Source organism: Notolepis coatsorum (genome assembly GCF_963971535.1).
Source record: "Notolepis coatsorum genome assembly, chromosome: 17".
Classification (NCBI taxonomy): Eukaryota; Metazoa; Chordata; class Actinopteri; order Aulopiformes; family Paralepididae; genus Notolepis; species Notolepis coatsorum.
In genome coordinates, this window is record NC_140181.1 from 43,409,618 (window position 1) to 43,433,927 (window position 24,310).

Here is a 24,310-nt window from a genome sequence, read left to right on the forward strand (position 1 = left end):
GCGGAAAAGTGACTATAGCTTGGCTGAGAAAGTGCCGATAGACTTGGGATTGGTCGCTCCATGTTCAGGAGACTCAGGCGTATAAATATCTATTGGATCATGTCTCCAGCACCCCCACAGCCGTAGCCACAACCACTTAATGTCAAGGCTCTCATCCACATACATTCATTTTCTCCCCCCGCTCTCTCTCCCATGATTTCAGAATACCGGAAGTGTTGCATGGTAGTTCCCATAGCCAAGGGCCTAGTTGTTGCGTGATATTTTGTTTGTAGGAGAAGTTGAATAGTTTTGTATGTTTGTACTTATTTAATTATTGTAATTAGTTGTGCTGAAGCCTGTTTTTTCCACTGGGGAACAAAAGAAACGAGAAAATTAAAACAAACCACCGGGTGATGACAAACTGTCTCAGACAAAAAATGTCCTCCGCTTGGCCACATCCTAACACATAGCTTGATAAAAATACAATAAAGTAATTTGACTTTTGCTTAGAAGATAAGTATCCTACTATATCACACTTCCTATTGTATGTCTCTGGCTAAGATTTCTCAAGAATTCTACAAGATTGTTTACTTGTTGGAAAAAGCACAATCAGATGCAACAATGGCAACATCCTCTTTGCAACAGAAAGCAACAGATTTCAATTACCGGTATTATTATTATTATTAAAAAAATACGTTTTTTGCTCCTCTTTTTCTATTTTTCTCCCATCCCAATTCCATCATGCCAATTCTTCCCTCCCCTGTCTTGAATGTTGCTCGCATATGCCCCCCACTGGCCGGTTGTAGGGAGGATAGAAGCCTTGCATCACGTGTCCCCTCCGGTACACGAGGAGGCAGCCTGTCACATCTTTTCACCTGCCAGCGCGGACTCTCATTGGCGAGGTGTAACGTGTGGGAGGCTCACACTACCCCCGCCATTTCCTGTCTCTGCTGTGCAGGCGTCCCCAACCGACCTGTAGGAGTCGCTGTCCACAACGTCCAGATTACCACCCATCGACTTCCACCCTCTAACTCTGCCAATTGAGTTAGTATGACGGCTGGCCCAAGCCGGAGGCAACGCCGACAGCCGGAGTCGAACCCGGTGTCTCTTGCGTTGGTGACGAGCACAATGTCCGCTGCGCCACCCAGCCGCCCTTGAGTAATACAATTTATTAATGAATGGATGAGTGAGTTAGTGCCATTACCAGACATAAAGGTGCTTTGCATCTAAAAACATGACCACTTACAATAATGCAATCACTATTCATAGTATTCCATTACATACATCTTGGTCAGCAAACTACAGGTGATTGTAATCAACTAGCAGCAGGTGATTATCATTACAACCATGTAATACTATGAATACATTCTGTTATAGGGGTTAAGGAATCTAATATCGCAATTTGGTTGGCTGCAGTGGCAAAGTTAAAAGAACGCATATAAGTTTGGAAATTTTGTTTTGATTTTTGTTTTTGATTACTGAATAATGTATTGTGAGTGTGACTCACGTTGAGGTCCTTGGGTGAGCGGGGGGGGGGGGGGGGGGGGGCGGGGGAGAACGAGCGAGTGTCCATGTAGGATGATCACTGTACAGTCTGTCTCAGGCCCCGTTTAGACGGAAACGCTAGCAGGTGAATCCGCAAAAATATTTTTTCGGATGTGCCTTTCGTTTATACAGAGACAGCGTTTTTACGGGGTGAAACCGCAAAAAAGTGAGACTACCTTCCAGGGTGGAATTCCTAGAAACGATAAACCTTTGCGCTCTCATCTAAACTGTCAAACCGCATAAAACGATGACGAAAGGGTTGTCAAGGCTCTCGTCGCGTGTACTGCTTACATCACAGGCATGCGCCAGTAGCCTAGAAGCGTAAACAAAGCATGTCTGATTCTATCCATGGCGATCACCTGAAGGCTACATTGGCAGTACTTTTAAATACACAAGAATCTGTCCCGCGGCGTGACTGGACCCACTGTCTGTGAGTGACTCTGCTTTGGTCCAATCACATTCCCCACCCACAGTCTGCCAATCAGAGGCAGAGTAGGGCGGGTCTTCACAGCACGCCATGTGACATATGCGCCAATCGTGTGACAGCGGGGCTCAGTTGTCTCGAGTCGTTACAGCCTCGTCTGCACGGAGAATTCCATCCCAAAACGCTCGTCTAAACGCAAAATTAAAAGTGAAACCGCAAGACGACTTTTGCGGTTTCTGTTCAGACTCTCTCCGTCTAAACGTAGCCTCAGTTATTGTCTTGTCATGTGGTGTTAAGTTATTGTCCTGGGAAGTCTTTTTATGTATTATTATTATTATTGTATTGTGATATGTTTAGTTTCATGTGAAAAAAAAGAAGAAAAAAAATTTGATAAAAAAAAAAAAAAAACACATTCTGAACCATGTTTATACTGTAGCTACGTTAGCTAAGTATTTAACTTACTGACATTCTGAACCGTGTTTATACTGTAGCTACGTTAGCTAAGTATTTAACTTTTTTTACTATTTGCTATTGCCCATTTGATGATTCGGAGGAGAGGGAGAGAAAGGGCTTTGCCTCTCGCTCACCCCTGGGGAATGTTGTGTAACGTTAATCTATGTGAGACTGCTTTGCATCTATGGCACTGTCCTTGCTTTGCTTTGTTTATATTATCATTTTATAGCATTTCTAAGATATTTAAGAGAGTGGAAAACATGTAACAGAGGTCAAGAGCCAGAGGTCAGGAGCCAGACCCAAACTCACAACATTGTATCCAGACCACAATGTTCCTATGTGTAAACCCACACCCACACACACAAACATTTCGCACAGAACTTTTATCCTGGTTGTGTCCATCACCTCTGTGTTTTGTGTGTCTGGGAACCCTTCCCTCTAGCTCCACATGGTTCTTTTCTACCAAACAGAATGGCTGTGTTGTCTTTTCATCTTAACCTGCTGCCATTGTGTCCCCGTCTTTGTCAAGTCCTCTCTCTTGTTCCATGTAAGTCTAGCAGCTCTATGAATCTTTCCTGTCCTTTTCCTGCTCTCCCCTAGTGCGTCTCATTCTTTCACAGCTTGGCCCACGTCCCAACGAACACCCTGCTCCAACTCCCTCCTGCCTCCCAGAGGATGACACTTGATAGATGGAGGGAGCCTGCTTAGGATTTGGCTTCTCAGCGTACAGTAAATTCCTTTGGTGAACTGTCTCTCGTTGTTTTAGGTGCTGCACAAACCAATCTCGTTGTACTGTATTGTGCAATGACAATAAAGCTTTCAAATTCTACTTCTACAGCTCTCTCTCTCTCTCTCTCTCTCTCTCTCTCTCTCTCTCTCTCTCTCTCTCTCTCTCCACTCAGCTGGTGGAAAAGGAAACGCAACATAATAGAGTACACATGATATGACATACACGTAAACATATAATATATGACATAGACGTAAACATATAATATGATATGACATACACGTAAACATATAATATGATATGACATACACATAAACATATGATATGACATACACGTAAACATATAATATGATATGACATACACACATACATAGACGCCTGGCCATAAGAGCATTCGGAGCATCTGCTCTCCCACTATTGAACTTGGGGGAGCAAAGGTATGCTCTTGCTCCACCACTTTTTGATCATATGAAAAATATGATATACCCCCCCCCCCCCCAATATATAAATCTAACCATAACTACGTAATTTCAATCAAATTAATAATACGCAATGACACTTAATAGCGAGTTTTTAAGTTTCCAAAGATTCTCTACCCCCCTGCCCTCCACATTTGAATGGTTTGATCCAGTGCATACCACGGTCCCTCCCCCAGCAGTCAGTAGCGCGCATGCTGCTGTAGCCAGTACAGGCTGAGTGCGTGTGTGTGTCACAGAGTCTCTTATCGGTGGCAGGATTTTCCAGTAAGTTGTAAAAGATTATGTTAGACATGTCTTTACTATTGAGTGGTAGAACTTCTACCACGCAATACAATAAAAGTGTTTCACGTCCCGAAATGCCATCTGGTCATACCGTAAATCCTCTAATAATAATAATAATAAATAATAACAACGTTTCCCCCTGGTTGGCGTTAGCTTTAGTGCTAGCCGCTAGCTAACGTTGTCATATTATCTAGATATGTGGTGTCAGCTGGATGACATGACTTCGTTTGCAAAATACGTTCGCTATCTATATGGCAGACGAGCAGGGCCGGATTAACGACGGCCGCGGCCCGTGGGCCTCTAGTGACGAGGGGCCTCAAAAAAAATTTACTTTTTTTTTGGAGATCGATGTCATGACTGTGCATTGCAGACTCAGGGAGGAGGCAGAGAAGGAGAGAAAGAGACACAAGAGTTACAGGTATCACAGTAGCTAAAAAACTGATCGCATCACGTTGGTTTCAACCGGAAAAAATTTGCCGGAAAGTGTGGTTTCTTACATATCTCGATGTGATATATCAAGAAATATCTACAGCAAGAATTCTGGGGCTCAATGAATCCAAAATGTCAATGTGGTTAGAAGTGGTGGAGAGAATAAAAGCTAGCCTATAATGGTAGTGTCTGGTTAGGAGTGAGGGATAATGGAGGTACTATCCAAGAGGGGGTCCGGGAGGGGGGGGTTTGAGCTGGAGCATATGTGTGTAGGGTTTTAGAAAATAGGTATTAGGGGTATATTATATACTAACATTTATATAATTGTAACTTCGCTGGATATACACTGTATACGGTTAAAATGTTATTATTGACTATTTTTGTTTTATCCTGTTTCTGTACTTGCATATATTTTAACCACCTTTACTGAAAGTTTCATTATACATTGTGTGTTGAGTACTGACTTTTAATAAGTTTTGTTTTGCAATAATAAAAAAAATTAAAAAAAAAAAAAAAAGTTACAGGTAATGGAAATATATCTTTTTTCTCTTTCTTATTAAAAACTTGGCCTATTTGAAAGGAGATTGATTTAATAAAGATAAATGAGCGAAAAATCAATATACAGTATATATACAGTATATATATATATATTAATATATTATTATTATAGTAATTGGCTATCATACTGCAATATAAACTGAGTTTTATAGTGAAAAGAGCAGCTTTATTGGTCAAGATTGAAGGCTCTATATTGCAGGAAATTGCACGTACAGGTTCATTAAATTCAAAAGAAATCTGCCGTGGAGGGGGTCGTGCCTGACACCCTCCAAACCACCCCTTGCCTGTCCCAAAAAAAAAAAAAAAAATATATATATATATATATATATATATATATATATATATATATATATATATATATATATATATATATATATATAAAAATTAAAAAAAGATTGCACCCCCACTTTCAACTATAACTAGGCGGCCATGCACACATAAACATATATGATATGACATACACGTAAACATAATATGATATGACATACACATAAACATATAATATGATATGACATACACATGAACATATAATATGATATGAAATACTACAGATAAACATATAATATGACATACTACACGTAAACATATAATATGATATGACATACACGTAAACATATAATATGATATGACTCACCTCAGTACCAGACTCAGGGATGAAGCTCTTGATCTCCACAGTGTTTCCTGGGGCAGGAAACGGAGACTCCCTGAGCTTCTGCATGAACGGGTAGATCATCGCCATGGAGATCTGCCGCCGTTTCTCCACCTCGTCAAAGATCTGCATGGACCACGAATGGTAAATGGAGTGCATTTATATAATGCTTTTATTTAGTTGCACGTTGCAACTTATGCCTCACATTCACCCATTCACTCGCACACAGATGCCGTTTGTGTCAATATATGCTCCCGCAGTATTTTGATAAAAACTTCCCCCTGAACTTACCAAAGAATTATTGTCCCTGTCAGAATATGAGTTGATTATAGGAGGAGATATGAACACAGTATGCAACCTTAATATGGACAGATCCTCCCTGTCAGTGTCTTTTGCTCAACGATCAGCATCAGTTGCTCTGAACACCATAATAAGAAATCTAAACCTACTTGATGTGTGGTGCATTCAAATGGTAAATGGTGCATTTATATAGCACTTTTATCCAAAGCACTTTACAATATTTGTCCCTCACATTTTGCCCATTCACTGACACATTCACACACCGATGGCAGACCAGTGCCAATTTAGGGGTTCTTAACTTCGACATGCTGCCTTAGCAGGAATCTAACCGGGAACCTTCTGACTACCAGATGACCGCTCTACCTCCTGAGCCACTGTCGCCCCCATTCAGAACCCGGGCATTAAGGACTACACGTGTTTTTCAGTTTTTCATAATTCCCATTCCAGAATAGATTATCTGTTGATTTCTCGTAATCTGAAGGAATGCCCAGACCCCATTCAGACATTACCAGCAATACTATCCGATCATAACCTAAACCCATTGATAATGAACATTTATTTAAGTAAAACATTTTTACAAAACACCTAGACAGCATTTTAATTCAACACAATTTAAGGAAAAGGTCATTTAATTTATAGATAACAATAAAGACTCAGTGGAGGATGACATGTTTACATGGATGGCCACTAAAGGTTTTATTAGAGATTTTAACGATAATGCTGGTAATTATTAAGTGCCACCACCAGAACAAACTTTCCATAATCAAACAAGTGTGTCTTCTGACTCACTTTAATCGCAGAGTCACACAATGTATACCCAGAGACACGTCTCCTCGTGGACAACACATTTACCACGAGGCCGACAGTGGGGCAATGCACGCAACGACCAGGAAGGGAATTGGCATAACGACTAAATTGGGATGGGTGAAAATACAGAAAGCCCAAAAACACCCGGGTCTGTTGAGACTGGCAATATTGGCAACTCTTGTTTGTGTCATTTATCATGGTCAAATGTTGCTGGCTTTGCTTACTTCATATCACTGCCGGGCAAATTAACATAAACTGAAACAAACTTTAGATCTCCTGGGTGACAATATGTCATGTCATTTTATTTGACTTACTCATTAAAATGTTTAGGCATTTTATATGACCTAAACATAAAATCCGGTCCATTTATTTGTCAAGCACTTACCCAGAAGTTGTTGAAATGGTTTACTGGGTGCTGCCATGATGTGACTTGGAGTGAAAATAAAAAGATTAAGTTCTAATCAAGATGTCAAACTCTCCATTGAAATTTTGAGAAGATGGACCATCAACAACTTCAGGGTAAGTTTTTGACAAATAAGTTGGCTGGATTTTATGTTTAGGTAATATAAAATGCTTCTGAGCAATGCATTGTTGGTTGACATGTTCAAAAGATTGTGTCGATTTGATTGCATAGTCTATTTGAACAACATCTCCATAAGACTGTTTTCCATCCAAGGGAGCTCCCGTAGCTCACCGCATATCTCGGCGCTATTTCTGCGTCGGGGAAAACCGTGCTCGTCACGGATCTGGGGTACACGAGTTCGATTCCCGGACCCGCCGTATTTTCTCAGTGTCTTCCCCTGCTCTACATCCCATTTCAACCTGTCTCTGTCGGTCATGCTTGACCAGAAAAAGCGATAAACGCTAAAAAATTAAGTTAAAAAAAAAAAAGACTGTTTTCCATATATTGTTATACTTCTGCTAGTGATGGCAATAATGTACACATAATATCTCAGTCAACAACTACTAATCAATTAAAACAAAAAGGCTTAATCAACTAAGAGTCTAAGAAGAGATTAGTTGACTAATCAACTGACTGAGAGCAGGCAGCCCTGATGTACAGTATGTTATCTACATTTACTATAGTGCTGTTTGTTGTGTCTCAGCTTCTTAGTCCTTTCTACAGATTTACGCCAGAGTTGCACATCAGAAAGACAGCTAACCTTTACCCAATTGGAAAAGTACCAGGTCGGTCACTTAATCAAAAGAGTCAGCTTTGTGAAGGGGTTCCAACATAAATGGCCATTGGACTCTATAATGAATAGCTTTCAAAGCTTTACAATCCAGAATTAATTTGCGTATGTTCATCTATGTTTTTGAAAATAAGCTTTTTAGAGGCTCATAACTCATAATACAGGTATTTTGTTACTCCAGCGTTTACAATGATTACTAATGTATCACACCTTTTATAGCCTCATAAATCTTGTAGATTTGGAGTTTAAGCTGTCACATGCTTTAAATCCACGCATTAAAGACTCAGAAAATACCTTTCACGGTGAAAAAATATTTTTAATTCAATAAATTATTATGGAAAGAAAGCCAGTAATGGGGTGACAGTGGTGCGCCGTGCTGTAACCACGGAATGCGCTTTTAAATTTAAGGTTGGGGCTTTGTTTGAAATATTTGGGAGCAGACTGTAATTGTCAAGAGTGTAGACCATTACATAGACCATTAAAATGGATATATATATTTGTATACCAATCTAATTGCAGAATCGGTGTTATAAGTTCACCTATTCCAGTTATTTAGATTATTTTGCCAGCAGTAGAATTTATTTATTTGTATCGTAATCTTTGCCTCAATTCCATCCTCAATTATAGACGTTTCAAAGTGACAACAATAACATTGTAAAAAGGAAGTTAACTTCCTGTTGCAATAACTGACATTTGGGTCCAAATTGTTCCCTAGCAACAGAATTCCAATGAAAGCAGCTATATGTAAATTGGATTTGTCTTGAGGATCCTTGGAAGAACACCCTGACTAGAGCCTAAAACACATCCTAAACAAACGTCTCACCTTGGAGAACAGGCCAAAACAAGCCAGTGTACTGATGATGCAGTAAGCCTCCGGCGGACGTGCTCCGTTACCATGGGGCTGAGGGAGGGGGGGGGGGGGGAAGAGAGAGAGAGAGAGAGAGAGAGAGAGAGAGAGAGAGAGAGAGAGAGAGAGATGAGAGAGAAGAGAGAGAGAGAGAGAGAGATGAGAGAGAGAGAGAGAGAGAGAGAGAAGAGAGAGAGAGAGAGAGAGAGAGAGAGAGAGGAGAGAGAGAGAGAGAGAGAGAGAGAGAGAGAGAGAGAGGAGAGAGAGAGAGAGAGAGAGAGAGAGAGAGAGAGAGAGAGAGAGAGAGAGAGAGAGAGAGAGAGAGATTAATACTGAATCATAAATGATTGCCCAATTGTGATTGCCCGTTGTGAGTACAACTTACCAGTAACCTCCTGCAGTAACCATCCTTCTGCTGCCATCAATCTCAGTCAGAACAAATGAGAAGGTCTCACTGAAACAGATGACAAATACAGCGAAACAAACTAAAATTGAATCGATGATCATGGATGATGTACAGAATACAGTATGGTATACTATAGTAGAATCAACTTAATTTTAGTTACATGAAAAGTGGGTCTTTCGAGAAAATAAAACAAATAATATTGGTTGTTGTATGCCTTATTAGATTAGATTATATCTAAATGTATTGCCATCATACAGCACAACAGTACAGTACAACAAAAATAAGTTGGCATCTAACCAGAGTGCAAGGTGACAGTAAAGTGCATTAACAATATGCTGTGTACAAGTGGTTATATGGAATATATATATATAACGAAGCTACTGAGTAAATATGCTAATCTCTATAAATACACTACTGTCACCGTGGTGCAGAGTTCAGTGAGATGACAGCTGAGGGTAAGATGCTGTTCCTGAGCCTGCTTGACTCGGAGTAGAGATTTATATAGTGCCTCCCAGAGGGAAGGAGGGCAAACAGTCTGTGATTGGGGAGAGAGGTGTCCTTGACAATACTGCACGCCGTCCTCAGACACCGCCTGCGTTGAATAGTCTCCACAGCCGAAAGTGATGTACTAGTTTATTATCCTAATCAACTGGAGTAAAATGTGTAATAATTAAACACCTTCTATGGCGAACTGTTGTGTGCGAAGGACGAGGCTAAAAGCACAGTACAGTTTTTATCCTGGGCATGAGATACCTGTGGTATTCTGTCAAGGGAGCCCAGTTGATGCCCTCAGGAAAACAAAACAGAGTGATGGCCCTGAGAGTCTTCTCCTCCTCCTCTCTCTGAAACCTCACCATGCCATCCCTCTGAGACACACACACACACACACACACACACAGAGAGAGAGATATGGACCATTATTAAAAAGCTATACATCTTTTCTAAACAACCAGTAAGGCTTTGACATGTTTCAGAAGTAATTATAGCTCATAAGCCTCTGGTGTGTAATAAGGATTAGCCACAAGTATTTTACTGTGCAACACAGAAACCACACATTTTCCCAGATCATAAAGCTTTTGTATTATATTAACAGTTGTAAAGGTTTAAGCTTTTTTTTCTTTTTTTTTCACTGTTTGTAATGGTTGTTTCCAGGTTACAACAAGCACAGATAAATACCGTACGGTATATGGAACCCTTTTATACAATCTCGGAAAACCAGAGGCCTTTTTATTGCACTTGTGGACAGTCTTAATTCTGGCTAAATTATACGAGCAGGACACATTTGAGCTCTAGAAGAAAGAAAAACCTCACTTCACTCCATGTGTGGCTTTATCCCACGCTCATAACTAACCTTGGGAACTGGTAGGTGATTTGAGGTTCGTAGTTGCCCTCCTTTGATTTCTTGAGGCTGACCACCACCAGGTACTCAAAGAAATACTGGCCACTGACGTAGCGTGGCTCCCTCTCTGCCACTTGGCCCCGAGGCTCTGGAGGCGTGGCATCCTTCACTCCTACATAGATGGACAGTAATACATTGTTATATACAGTATACAGACTTGCAGGATGGGGAAAATGTTATACATATATGTCAAATCTAACTAAGACACAATTCAGATTTCTTGCAGATTATTAAAAGTAGTGATGTATGCACTAGCTAAAACGTAAAGACTATAGTACAATTTTAAAGCGAAAACGTATCCAGATATCCAGATAAAGTGTTGTGGAACTCACACTGTGAGCAATAGACAGGAAACATAAGAGTTTGTTTGCACTCACAAAAGAAGAAGTGACCCATATACTGACTATATGAGATATAAGATAATAAAGTGAAAAGTGCTAATGTAGGCTACAGTAGCTCAGGATAATACCCCAGAACAAATATAGAGCTAGCTCAGGATAATAGCCCAGCACAAATATAGAGCTAGCTCAGGATAATAGCACAAATATAGAGCTAGCTCAGGATAATAGCCCAGCACAAATATAGAGCTAGCTCAGGATAATAACCCAACACAAATATAGAGCTAGCTCAGGATAATAACCCAACACAAATATAGAGCTAGCTCAGGATAATACCCCAACACAAATATAGAACTAGCTCAGCATAATACCCCAACACAAATATAGAACTAGCTCAGGATAATAGCCCAACAAAAATATAGAGCAAGCTCAGGATAATAGCCTAGGGCTGGGCGATATGGCCTAAAAATAAAATCTCAGATTTTTTCACACCACATCCGATTACGATTTTAATCGATTTTTTTCTGTTAAAAACTAGAAACGCCAAGGAAATCATTCAAATAAGCTTTGTTTTTATTTGACACAAACATTTTCAAACCAAGATGAATTTCCCTAGTGCAAACCTAACTTTCACCAATTTTCACTTAAAAAAAAAATATATATATATAATATATATATATAAAAGGTTACTCTTGATCAAACAAGGATGAATGTCCCTATTGGGATTAATAGTGCAATAACTTGCTTTTTTACCAAACTTCACTTAAAACAAATAAAAAGTGGGCGAGCTCCCGTAGCTCACCGCGTATCTCGGCGCTATTTCGGCGTCGGGGACAATCGTGCTCGTCACGGATCTGGGGTACACGAGTTCGACTCCCGGACTCGCCGTATTTTCTCAGAGTGTCTTCCCCTGATATATATCCCATTCAACCTGTTTCTGTCGGTCATGCTTGACCAGAAAAAGCGATAAATGCTAAAAAATGAAGTTAAAAAAAAAAAAAAAATGCCTCTTGATCATCAAACAAGAATGAATTTCCATATTTGGATTAATAAAGTGCAAATCTAACTTTAACCAAACATCACTTTTTGTCAATATTTTTTTTTTGTATTTATTTATTTATTTATTTTTCGTCCTAAATCATGATAAAATCGATGAATCGCCCAGCCCTATAATAGCCCAACACAAATATAGAGCTAGCTCAGGATAATAGCACAAATATAGAGCTAGCTCAGGATAATAGTCCAGCACAAATATAGAGCTAGGAAGGAAAAGCTACCTGTTCTCATATCAGAGTTCTGTACCAAAGGCCTCATACAGAAACATTCTCTTAAATGTCTCTTATATTTCTCCTAACTGCTCTTAACCCCCCAAAATTGTTCTCACACATGTGGTATGAATGTACCACCAGTCTTTAAATTGAATGTGCGTGGCCAAATTGGCCATGCATGGCCAATTATCATAAAAGGCCTTGCACTGAATGTTTGTGTAGTTCTCTTTCTTCCAGTTGGTTACTTACCATTTGTAACCAATTTGTAACCAATCTGGCTTCAGAACATCCCACTCCACTGACACATGCCTTCTCTATTTGAACGACCACCCGTTTTACCTCCCCCGAGAATTCACCGCCATTATCATGACGGCAGTGTACATCCCACCACAAGCAGATACCACCAGGGCCCTGGCGGATCTACAGGGACATCTAAACAAGCAACAGATCAAGCACCCAGACGCAGCAATGATCATAGCCGGCGACTTCAATCAGGCGAATCTGAAGAAGGTGATGCCAAACTCTTTCAGCACATCGCTTGCACCACCAGGGGAGGAAATATGCTTGATCATTGTTACACCCCGTTTAGAACCGGTTACAAGGCAATAATACCAGCCCCCCCATTAGCTGGTTCAACAAGCACATCGGATCACGACGCCATCTTGCTTCTACTCCGGAGCTGTAGAGATCATCTTGACTGGAAACATCACTGCCTGGTATGGAAACAGCAAGGCACAGGACAAGAAGGCCCTACAGAGAGTGGTGCGCTCAGCTGAGCGTACTACAGGTATTGCACTACCACCCCTACAGGTCCTATACAACAAGAGGTGCAAATCCAGAGCCTGCAGAATAATGAAAGACCCGGGCCTCACCACCCCAACAACAGCCTGTTCAAGCTGTTGCGGTCAGGCAAACGCCTGCGCACACCAGCAACTAGGACAGAGAGACTTCAGCTCAGTTTCTTCCCCCAGACCATCAGAGTCTTGAACACTGAACTCTCCACACACAAGCACACATGAGCACACACAACACACATACTGTATACGCTCACACACTAACAGTCAATTTAGCATGAACACACACACACACACATGCTGCACACGCTCACACTCAACGGTCACTTTACACAATGAAAAGGTCACTTAAAAAAAATAATAAAGAACGGGAGTGGTTCTTGTATAGTAAATAGATGGATATAGCAAGATAGCATAAGGATATATAGTATAACTGTAGATTGTATAGTATTGTATAGTAGTGTACAATACATAAGACCCAGTGCCTCATCCGTAGCTAACATTGTATTGCACTATCGCAGGACCTTAGCATGTCTTTTACCATGCTTTTTGTAAACTTTATGTACATTATACCTGTTATGTCTTACTCTTATTACTTGTATTATTGCACAAATGTCTTATTCTTATTACTTGTATTATTGCACAATCGCTGCGGGCATGACCACCTGCATTTCACAGTATGCCGTGACAAATAAAACTCTTGACTCTTGACCACATCAAACAAGAGGTGGACGCGGGCAAATACTGCGGCATGGTCATGCTGGACCTACAAAAGGCATTCGACACTGTCAATCACTCCATTCTGATTGACAAGCTAAAAGCAATTGGTTTTGATAGTCTATCAGTGAGCTGGATGCAATCCTACCTGGAGGGGAGAGAACAGATGGTGGAGGTAAACGGTACTCTATCCCCCCCCCCCCCTCACAGTGAGCTGTGGTGTTCCACAAGGAAGCATACTAGGACCGTTACTGTTCCTAATTTATGCAAATGACATGTCGTCAGCTTGTGACTGCAACTTGTTCCTGTTCGCGGACGACTCAGCCCTGCTGGTCTCTGACAGGAACAAGTTACAGGTTGAAAAAACCCTCAGCTCGGAACTCGGCAGAATCTGCACCTGGCTCGCTGATAACAAACTATCATTACACCTGGGTAAAACAGAGTCCATTCTCTTCGGTTCAAAAAACAAACTCAGCAAGACCGACGGCTTCTCAGTTACAGTGGGTGACAATATTGTCACAAGGAAAGATGAAATTACATACCTGGGTTCCATCCTAGAGGCAAATCTTTCCTGTGACAAAATGGCATCCAATGTAAAAAGGTCAACCAGCGAACTAGATTCTTGTACCGGATCTCCTCTCTGGTAAACAAGAATACCCTGAAGACTCTAGCAGGAGCACTCATTCAAGGATACTACGACTATGCTTGCACCTCATGGTACCAAAGCACCAGGTGGCAGGCGCTAAAAACAAAATTACAAACATCACAAAACAAACTGGTCAGACTACTGCTTGACCTTACTACTAGAACCCACCTCACCCCTGCCCAATTTGACAACCTAGGATGGCTTAGAGTAGATGACAGAGTACAGCAACTTGCAATGGGCCTGGTCTACAAGATACACTACACCACTAAGGTACCCATGTACATGTCAAAATACTTCCCAAAGGTCAGTGAATACCACGACCACAACACCAGAGGGAGCTCCACAAATCATGTTAAACCCAGATTCGGCTCAAACAAGGGACTAAACACGTTTCGCAATTATGCAACAATGTGGAATGCCCTACCCACAGCTGTAAAGGAATGTAAATCACTACCCACCTTCAAAACCTCCCTAAAAGAGCAGCTATGGGAGACTGCAATTCGAAACTGGCCCCTGTAAATGTCCAAACCCAACCCCCTTCAATGTACAGTTCCCCAAGCACCCCACCCCGCCCCGCCTACCCGCATGCACATCCGTGCATGTGCATGCGCGTGCTTCTGCTCACATAGCTGCTTGCACGGCGTGCAACCCCGTCCCATGAGCAATATATGTTATAATATATATGTTATGTTATGATGTTATGATGTTATGATGAATGGAAAATGGGGGACCCTGATTTAAACAAGACGAAAGTCTTTCTCTGGTCTGCATCCCCTTAACAATTGTGTGTATTGAGCTGTACTGTATTGTACCCATTCTGCAATCTGTTAATAAAATGTTCAATCAATCAATCAATCAAACCACATTCAAAGGAAAATGGCAAATCATTTCTGTGTTGTGGTAGAGTAGGTAAAACACTGGAAAAGCACAATATTGCTGTCTGTTCTATTGTGACTTGTTTACAAGATCAAGTAATAAAACACTGAAATATTATGTTTTTGTTGATATATTTCTTAAATGTTTACAACTAGGGATGTCCCGATCGCCTTTTTTTGCCCCCGATCCGATCCCGATCATGTGATTTTAAATATCTACCGATTCCGATCGTTCCCGATCCGATCTTTCACATTAGTAATCAATTTTGACGCATTTGTGTCAGAAACTGGCGGAGCAAGAAGCCCCTCTGTTGCCTATAGTCCGGGGCGCGAGCGCGGCGGCTCTTGTTATTACATTCATATGTGCTTCATATGAGAAATATTAAAAGTTTCAATATATGTTTGCACATTATACATTCAGTGTTCGACTTACGTAATGATTAGCTCCATTCTGGTCTGAAACGCAGACGATAATCCTCAGTCACACAGCAAATAATTGCCGTTATCTGAAAAGTTAGTCTGAAAACTCCGCCTCCTGCTGCTTCATGAGTTTTTCCTCCACGCGAAATGTCCTCCTTGCAAACATTGCAATTGCTGTTGGACTGGCTTGACTTTCTATTTTAAAATGCTTAGTTACAAACCTCTAGCAGCTGCTCAAGTCAGTGGATAACATTTCGGGGAGCAACGTGTTGTTGTGATGTGAGCGTCTAAAATTAAAGGGAAAGTGTTTGTTGCAACGGTGTAAATTAAAGGGGATGTGTTTGTTGTGGACAATTATTCTGCTCCGTGTGACAATAAATACATTAATGATATATTATATGTAATTTAAAACCAAAACTAAGGCCTCCGTATGAGTTTGTTGAAAATAAATAAATAATAAAAAAAAAGATTTTACTGCCGATTTTTATTAAAAAAGATTCCCGATCCCGATCCTCTGAAAAGCACGTGATCGGCGCCGATCCCGATCACGTGATCGGATCGGGACATCCCTATTTACAACCATACCATCAGGCATCAGCAATACCAACTGAGTCAAGTTGCCCCCTATCTGCGTGACACACACACCATAGAGATGCAGTAGATTGTGCACTCCCTACACCATTCAGTGAAGTCTGACGCCACGTATATACATGTCCGGGGGTCAAACACTCCACTTCAGACAGCAGGAGATACTAGGAGCACAGCACTGAGGCGTGTTGAAAAGACGAGAGCCTCAGCCAACGCAGGAAGCTTGGCCACGGAAACTGTTTATCGGAAGGTCGATACGCCACGACTTAACAACCAAATACAACCAAAGTGTTCCCACTGCTACCATGCCATTAAAGGCAAATTCAGAAAACTCCCACCTATATTCTACCCAGAAGACGACACTGCATCTTCCTTCTTTGAGATGCAGTGGTGGTTGGAACACTTGACCTTTCCACAGTGATTGAGAACTGTAACCTCACTACAGAATAAATCAGAGCCTCTAGGTGGCGGTATACACGTGAGAACAGTCAATCGACCCCGTAGAAAAAGATCTGTCCCACATGACGTTGGGCCATGAGGAATGTGCACACTCTTTCTATGCCGTATTCATGTTCTCGCATGACGCCCACTCTTCTTGAGAAGTTGTCTAGAATGGGAACTCGGGTGCCACTTCTAGTCAGTTCAAGGGACTCTGCCAGAGATCTTTTAGTGTTGTTCCTCTGTTGACTAAGCCAGAAGGCATGTGTGCTAGTTCCCGGTCTGTCAGTGATCACTGGACCAGCATTTCAATGAATCATAATACTTGCTTCCCCTACATTTCCACTAAACAACAACACTGGAGAACGGGGATGGAAAGACCTATTTTCCACTGCATCTCTTATCTCTTTCATCAATTACAATAAAGAAAAAAAGAAAAAAGAAGATCGGTCATTCCCTCTCTGGGAACATCTAAAGAATCTTTCCAAAACAAGAGTACTTCCAAGTTTGCTGCGTGCAAGGAGTGCAGTGCTAAACTCTCGACTATTGATACACTGACAGTTTGAAGCTGAACACACCTAACGTGGAAACAAATCAAATGCTGTTACACCACTGTGGCCATATAAGGGTTTGTGAGTGTGAAGAGTCTGGCTATCATATAGTCCGCTGTCACCTCTACTCAAAACAACAGACTAAACATCATGACGCGTCTCAGTGCAAGTGAGTGGTCTGACTTGGGCTGTTTGAATAGAATCTCCTAATACAATGACATTTGGTCACTAACAAGTAACAACAGCCGTAGTTAGTGATTGCTGTGGCACTTTAAGACCTTCTGAACTGCAAACAACACCATAGACAAACACTGGGCTGTCTTTAGTTACAGGCTGCCCTGCGCTTGTCCTGAGGGGCTTTTGTGGAGGACGTTATGGCTCTCTCTCTCTCTCTCTCTCTCTCTCTCTCTCTCTCTCTCTCTCTCTCTCTCTCTCTCTCTCTCTCTCTCTCTCTCTCTCTCTCTTACACACAGACACACACACACGATCGCTCACAGACACGTGCACGGCACGCACGCACGCACACACACACGCTCACACAGACACATGGACGCACACGCACACACACACACACACACACACACACACACACACACACGTCTCTGCGATTCAGTCTTCTGTGACAGGTTTTAGTCCCAACTGTGGTGCCATGGTAACACTCCTTGTGTCGGGCAACGTGAAGAGGCCATTACAGTTAATGTTCACCACAGCTCTCTGCTGCACAGCTGCTGTTGTTCCAAAAACAGTCTTGATTATGTTCAGTGGCTTGAGAATAACCGTAGGAAAAACACATCCATTACTGGACGTATGCTAACTTAATTCACACGCTAACTGGCAAAATAAGTCGCTCTTAACCGCCCTTCAGCGCCAAATAAACTGTATTTATTTAAGTAAACAAAAGAAACACTAAAATAGAAGTAAACAGCTTATTGGCCCTTATTAAAGGAATACTTTGCCCGGGATTCCTGATTCCTTTTACTCGCCTGCTTGTCATAAATGCTATCTATCCAGACCCAGATCGTTTGATAGCTATGTTTGGTAGCAGGAGATAAGAATGATAAGTCTCTCTGGAATTAAACTGCAGTAACAGAATGTGTCACGTTGCTACAGTAACAAGGATATTCGTCCTTCTCCACTGGACTCTGGACTCGGCGGGTAGGAGAGGTGATGCAACATCTCACACTTAATGTTACAATGCGAGTACGTTTGAATATGTTTGAATACATTTGGACTACATTACAGTTCGATTGGACCCCCCCCCACGCACGCATACACACACAAATGTTCACACAGACACATGGACGCACACGCACACACCTTCCTGAATGTTATGCCAAAGGTACTGTAGTATTACATTTATTTAATGTCTTGTGTTTGTTTATGTATTAATAGCCTTGGGCCTTTAATCAAATGCACACAGCACACACACCCACACGCACACACTCACTTAAACAAACAACACACTGCAGCACCCACTCTCCACACTTTAGATCACCTAAACACACTTTACACTTTATATTTATTGGTAAAGGATTTGCACTACAACTCGTACACCTTACTGTAAATTGTACCTAAATTGTACCTCATCCCATTTCTGCTTTGCACTATATAGTATTGTATATTAGTACATTGCATAGTATATTGTATATTGTATGGTAACTCAGTTACTTCTATTCTGCATCGAACATTGAACATATTATGTCTATACTGAACACTGTGACCTCTATTTTTACTTCTATTTTACATGCTATACTATTTTATTTCATACTTATCTTGTCTAGCACAGTCTCTGGAGCGTAACAGTAAGAAGCATTTTGTATAAAAGTATTCTGTACTTCTGTATGACAACTATTAAAGAAACTTGAACTTGAAACTTACTTTTATTGTCCTTCTTTTTCAATGTTTTTGTTGTCTTTTTTTTATATTGTTATAAGGCTGTTCTGTAGGTAATAATTGAGAAAAGCTAGTAAGAAATGGTATCCATTTCTGATGCAGTAAAGTTAAATGGAGAGTCTTTTTAACAACAGCAAAGCAAGCCTGGGGAGTTATTGACAGAAAATGTATCATTTTTGGGTGAAGCTTTCTTTCAAAGGTTTCTCTTTGGGCTGCAGTGTGAAATGTGAGGTCAAGCGGAGAAAGAAACAGTTCAGGCTGATTGTCGACCGACGAGAGGAAACGAGAGCAAGGCGCTTCCTGTGAAGCAGGAAGTACTTGTAGAATAGGAAGTGATCCTGATGTAACAGAGGGTGTTGGAGACACTACTACTCACGGTCTCTCTTGCCGCGCCGGAAGGACGACCACATGGCACTGATCCTCTTGAGGGCTCCTCTACCTCCGTCTCCATCCTCGCTGGACTGGATGGTGCCTGGAGAAAGACGATGGCAGGCAGTTGTCAATGACTCAAGCCTTCGGTACAGAAAGCGCCACATTAACAGTTGGCTTTAGGTTTTGAGACGAGGAATGTTTTCTATTCTTAAGATGTTTTCTATTCTTCTTGTTTTCTATTCTTTGTTCCTCACATTTTTTACCCATTCACTCACACATTCACACACCGACGGCGGAGGCAACCATGCAAGATGCCAACCTGCTCATCGGGAGCAATTAGGGGTTAAGTGTCTTGCTCAAGAACACTTCGACATGCTTTTTTTTTATTTAATTTTTTTTTAATGCTGCTGTGACCCACTGTGTAGGCTATAGCATTCACAAATCCAAAAGTATATTTGGATTTATTATACAGCAGATTTTAGTAGAAGCGTATTGACTTTTAAAATAAGTTGAACATGGTCCTATATGCCATTTAATTTAATTTAATATACTTCATCAATCACTTCAGCAATTATCATAGGGAGTTGTATCACTTGAATCCAGCTATCTCTATACTTTCTACAATGTACCTAGACCACCATCCAAAAGGCCACCAAGAAGATTATATTACCAATGTCCAATTTCTGGAGAGGAAATTAGTATATGACTATAAATAAACTTTAATCCGTTCTGCATATCCTGAGCTCAAGACTTTATTCTTGGACGCTCTCCTTTGCAATATGACCTAAGCTCTAGACTCTACCTTGTCCAAAAAGCAAGCTTCCGATTAACTTCATAATCACTACTACCAATTTTGAACCCTTTATTTGGATAACCAACCAACGTTGTTCTTTGAGCCTTGTTTTGAGAAACAGTGAATTACACTATAAGCCTCCATGTTGAATCAGGTGCACCAATATGATGTTCCTAAGGCTGTTGATACCTAGGGAACATTTTGAGGCAGCAGAAAGGCAATATTGCAGATAAAATCATTGTGGATTACATAATGTGAACTATATAAGTAACAGAATTTTGGCATATTTCCCTCCCCTCCCTCTACATTGCCATACCACCATGCCATACTTAATACATGTCAGAGTATTAGTGTTAATGTAGTGTAGTGTGTAATGTAAAAGACGAAACACTGAAAATGCAAGAAGAATAACTAGTCTAAAATGTTTTGTAACATTTTTCAACTACAAAACTAGACTACTGAGAGACTAATTGACATTCAGTTTACTAAACCAAGTTGTCACTAATTTGTTGTTGAATGTCAAATTACGTTTGTTTCTTTTTTGTTTTCTTGCCTTTATAGAGATGTAAGCACACAGTGTAGCATCTGACTCCTCTCTCTCCAATGAAATGATGTAAGAGTTTGTATTGATCACAACTATATAAAAACTAAATTAGTTTGGCTAATTAGTTAGCCAAAATGAAGACTGGTATTAATATTATATTATAATAATATTATATCCCATATGAGGCGGTATATACTCATATCTCATATCCCGACTGTGAAAGAAAAAATATATAGAATCACTGGGATTTCACCTATTAGCTGGGACCAGGGCTTGACATTAACTTCTTGGCTCACCAGCCACTGTGGCTAGTGGTTTTCCAAAGTCACTAGCCACTCAGCATTTTCACCAGCCAAAAATCTCACACACACACACACACACACACACACACACACACACACACACACACACACACACACACACACACACACACACACACACACACACACACACACACACACACACACACACACACACACACACACACACACACACACACACTCACACACACATATTCACTCACTCACTCACTCACTCACTCACTCTCTATCCAAATATCCAGTTAATTGTTATAGTGTAAAGTTTGGCTACTTGAGACAGAGAGATATAGACTCGTTACTACGCACGACGCAAGTAAGCGCGCACTGCGTTCCGCGCCCGCGCGCGAGAGAGAGAGAGAGAGAGAGAGAGAGAGAGAGAGAGAGAGAGAGAGAGAGAGAGAGAGAGAGAGAGAGAGAGAGAGAGAGAGAGAGAGAGAGAGAGAGAGAGAGAGAGAGAGAGAGAGAGAGAGAGAGAGAGAGAGAGATTCATTAATACTGAATCATAAAATGATTGCCCAATTGTGATTGCCAGTAACCTCCTGCAGTAACCATTCCTTCTGAGAGAGAGACTCTAAAACGGTGACGCTGCACGGTCTGGCTGGGACACTGAGGCATGTAAACACCTCACATTTACTGTTGGGTTTTGTGTTATATGTGTGTTCTGTTTCATTTACTGTTGGGTTTTGTGGTCTTTATATGTTCTGTTTTCATGCTAAAGCATGCAGTATTCACTCAGTTTACTGGAAATATTGGTAATCTCAGGATATGAAAACACATATAGCCATCTTATCTTGTTTATGACTTTAACCAGGATGTAAGCTGGTATCCAGACTATTAAACGTGATATTTTCTTTTTTAGCTGTCTAGAGCTGACTTTGATCTGATTGTTTCTTTCATTTCATTTGTTGTTTTATTAATTTGTATTGTATTATCTTTATCTCCTTTCATGTAGCACTTTGAGATTTGTTACAAATATAAAGTGTGTTACAAATAAAATGTGTTATTATTATTATTATTATTATTATTAATAAACATGCATCTAAATACAACCAGGACGTTAGCTGGTATTCAGATTATTAAACATGCATGTAAATACACTCTAACCAGGACGTTAGCTGGTATTCAGATTATTAAACATGCATGTAAATACACTCTAACCAGGATGTTAGCTGGTATCCAGACTATTAAACATGCATGTACACTCTAACCAGGATGTTAGCTGGTATTCAGATTCATGTAAATACACTCTAACCAGGACGTTAGCTGGTATCCAGACTATTAAACATGCATGTACACTCTAACCAGGACATTAGCTGGTATCCAGACTATTAAACATGCATGTAAATACACTCTAACCAGGACATTAGCTGGTATCCACACTATTAACACATTGGGTGCCAACGACAAGAAATCTCGTTGTTGGCCGCCATGCGTTGAGTGCCAATGACGAGAAATCTCGTTATTTAATCGTTATTTCTTTTATTAGCGATATCCATACATTTTTCATCCATCCAGCCTCACATTATCATTGGGACTGGCTCTGAGCTCGAAAAGGACAAATACCGCCCCCTATCGTCTCCCGGATGGTATTGCACCCATTGGAATGGAGTCAATAAAAATGCATGAGAAAAGAAAACTCCAGGCTCCACATTTGACTTCTGAGGTATTTAACCTGAGACTATTGCATCCACTGAGGGAACTGGAAGAAGCGTCGACTATGTGTTTTGAGGTATAACGTTGGATCAATAAACGCGATCGATATTTGGAATGGCGATCAGGAATTGGATTAATATTTTTGCAGAACATCTGATCTGAGGTAAGGAATCTATTTTACCAGTTTTGGGGTAATCAGATGTTTTTCACAGATGTCACAACGTGTGTGTGTGTGTGTGTGTGTGTATTGTTGTTTATTGTTTAAAAGGATCCCCATTAGCTGTCACCTAAGTGGCGAGCTAGTCTTCCTGGGGTCCACATAGAAAGACAACAGAAAACACAAAACATAACAACATGAGATACATATGACAATCACAATTAACAATGATAATCTAAAAACAGTAAAACATTGTAGACATCATTATCAACATCAGAATATTTTGCTCACATATTTAAGTAGTGCATTCTCAGGTGGTATTTGAAAGACACTTTACTATTCAATTTACTTATGTTCAGTGGGCAGTTATTCCAATGATTGATGGCACGATAAACAACAGTCCTCTTTAAAGCATTTGATTTTGGACGTGGTAACATAATCTGTCCATCATCAGCTGACCTAGTAAAATAAGAATGAACCTGACTGCATCTGACAATTTGTTTGTATAAGAAAACAGGTTGAGACGAAAAGACAGTGTTCCTGAAAAATTTAACTGTGTTGAAAACCAGCCTATTCTCTACCGTTAACCATGAGAGTTGCCGGTGCATAGTGATGGTGTTTGTTCTCATGGAACAATGTAAAACTAACCTTGCAGCTCTGTTCTGGGCAGTTTGCAATTTATTTAGTTGACCTTTGGATGCAGAGGACCATACTGGTGCACAATAATCTAGGTGACATAAAATTTAAGATTTCGCCACCTGTCCCACAATATATGTAGGGACATAAGTGTATGTGTGTGCGTGTATGACGTTAGCGCTGACCAGGTCATGGATAATCGATTTTTCAGCCCGCTTCTCTAGCGTGCATAAGTATACATATACTATCGATAATCTAGCGTTTATTTGAAAACTATTCATAAATAGGCCGAAAAATGACAACATGTTTTGTGTATTCCACTAAAGAGCTATTTTTTCGCAGATTTTTCTGGAATCACTAGAAATCTTCAAAACTATACTCGTATTCAAAACGGTATAAAACAGAAATGTACTGATGAAAAAACAATCCGTTTCGTACATGTTGACTGCAAGCAAGTCATTGATAAGCGACGGGTGTATTAGACACATAGCCATAATTTAAGATATAGTTTATGCATTCGCAAATGTGTTCGTCCTCTCATTGACTAAAGCACTGGCACTCAAGCGATAAATCGTGCACCCTCTGGCCTCTGCTGGCAACCAATGTGTTAAACATGCATGTAAATACACTCTAACCAGAACATTAGCTGGTATCCACACTATTAAACGAATAAACGTGCATGTAAATACACTCTAACCAGGACGTTAGCTGGTATCCAGGCTATTAAACATGCATGTAAATACACTCCACAGTCTAGTACAGCTACTCACCCTCTTTTCCATTAACATCAGTGAGGACGTCCTTCTTGGGCTGCTCACCTTTACAGAAAC

General features: G+C 40.6%; 1 protein-coding gene across 1 annotated transcript in view; it reads right to left on the minus strand.

The window, feature by feature from the left end:
* Positions 1–24,310, minus strand: part of LOC311243706 (DENN domain-containing protein 2D-like) — a 52,758-nt gene that overhangs the window by 22,791 nt on the left and 5,657 nt on the right. Inside the window, 8 exon segments of the mRNA XM_084333035.1 lie at positions 5,511–5,651; positions 8,649–8,726; positions 9,058–9,080; positions 9,083–9,126; positions 9,832–9,944; positions 10,429–10,589; positions 19,382–19,477; positions 24,251–24,298. Coding sequence (XP_084189161.1) covers positions 5,511–5,651; positions 8,649–8,726; positions 9,058–9,080; positions 9,083–9,126; positions 9,832–9,944; positions 10,429–10,589; positions 19,382–19,477; positions 24,251–24,298 — 704 coding nt within the window.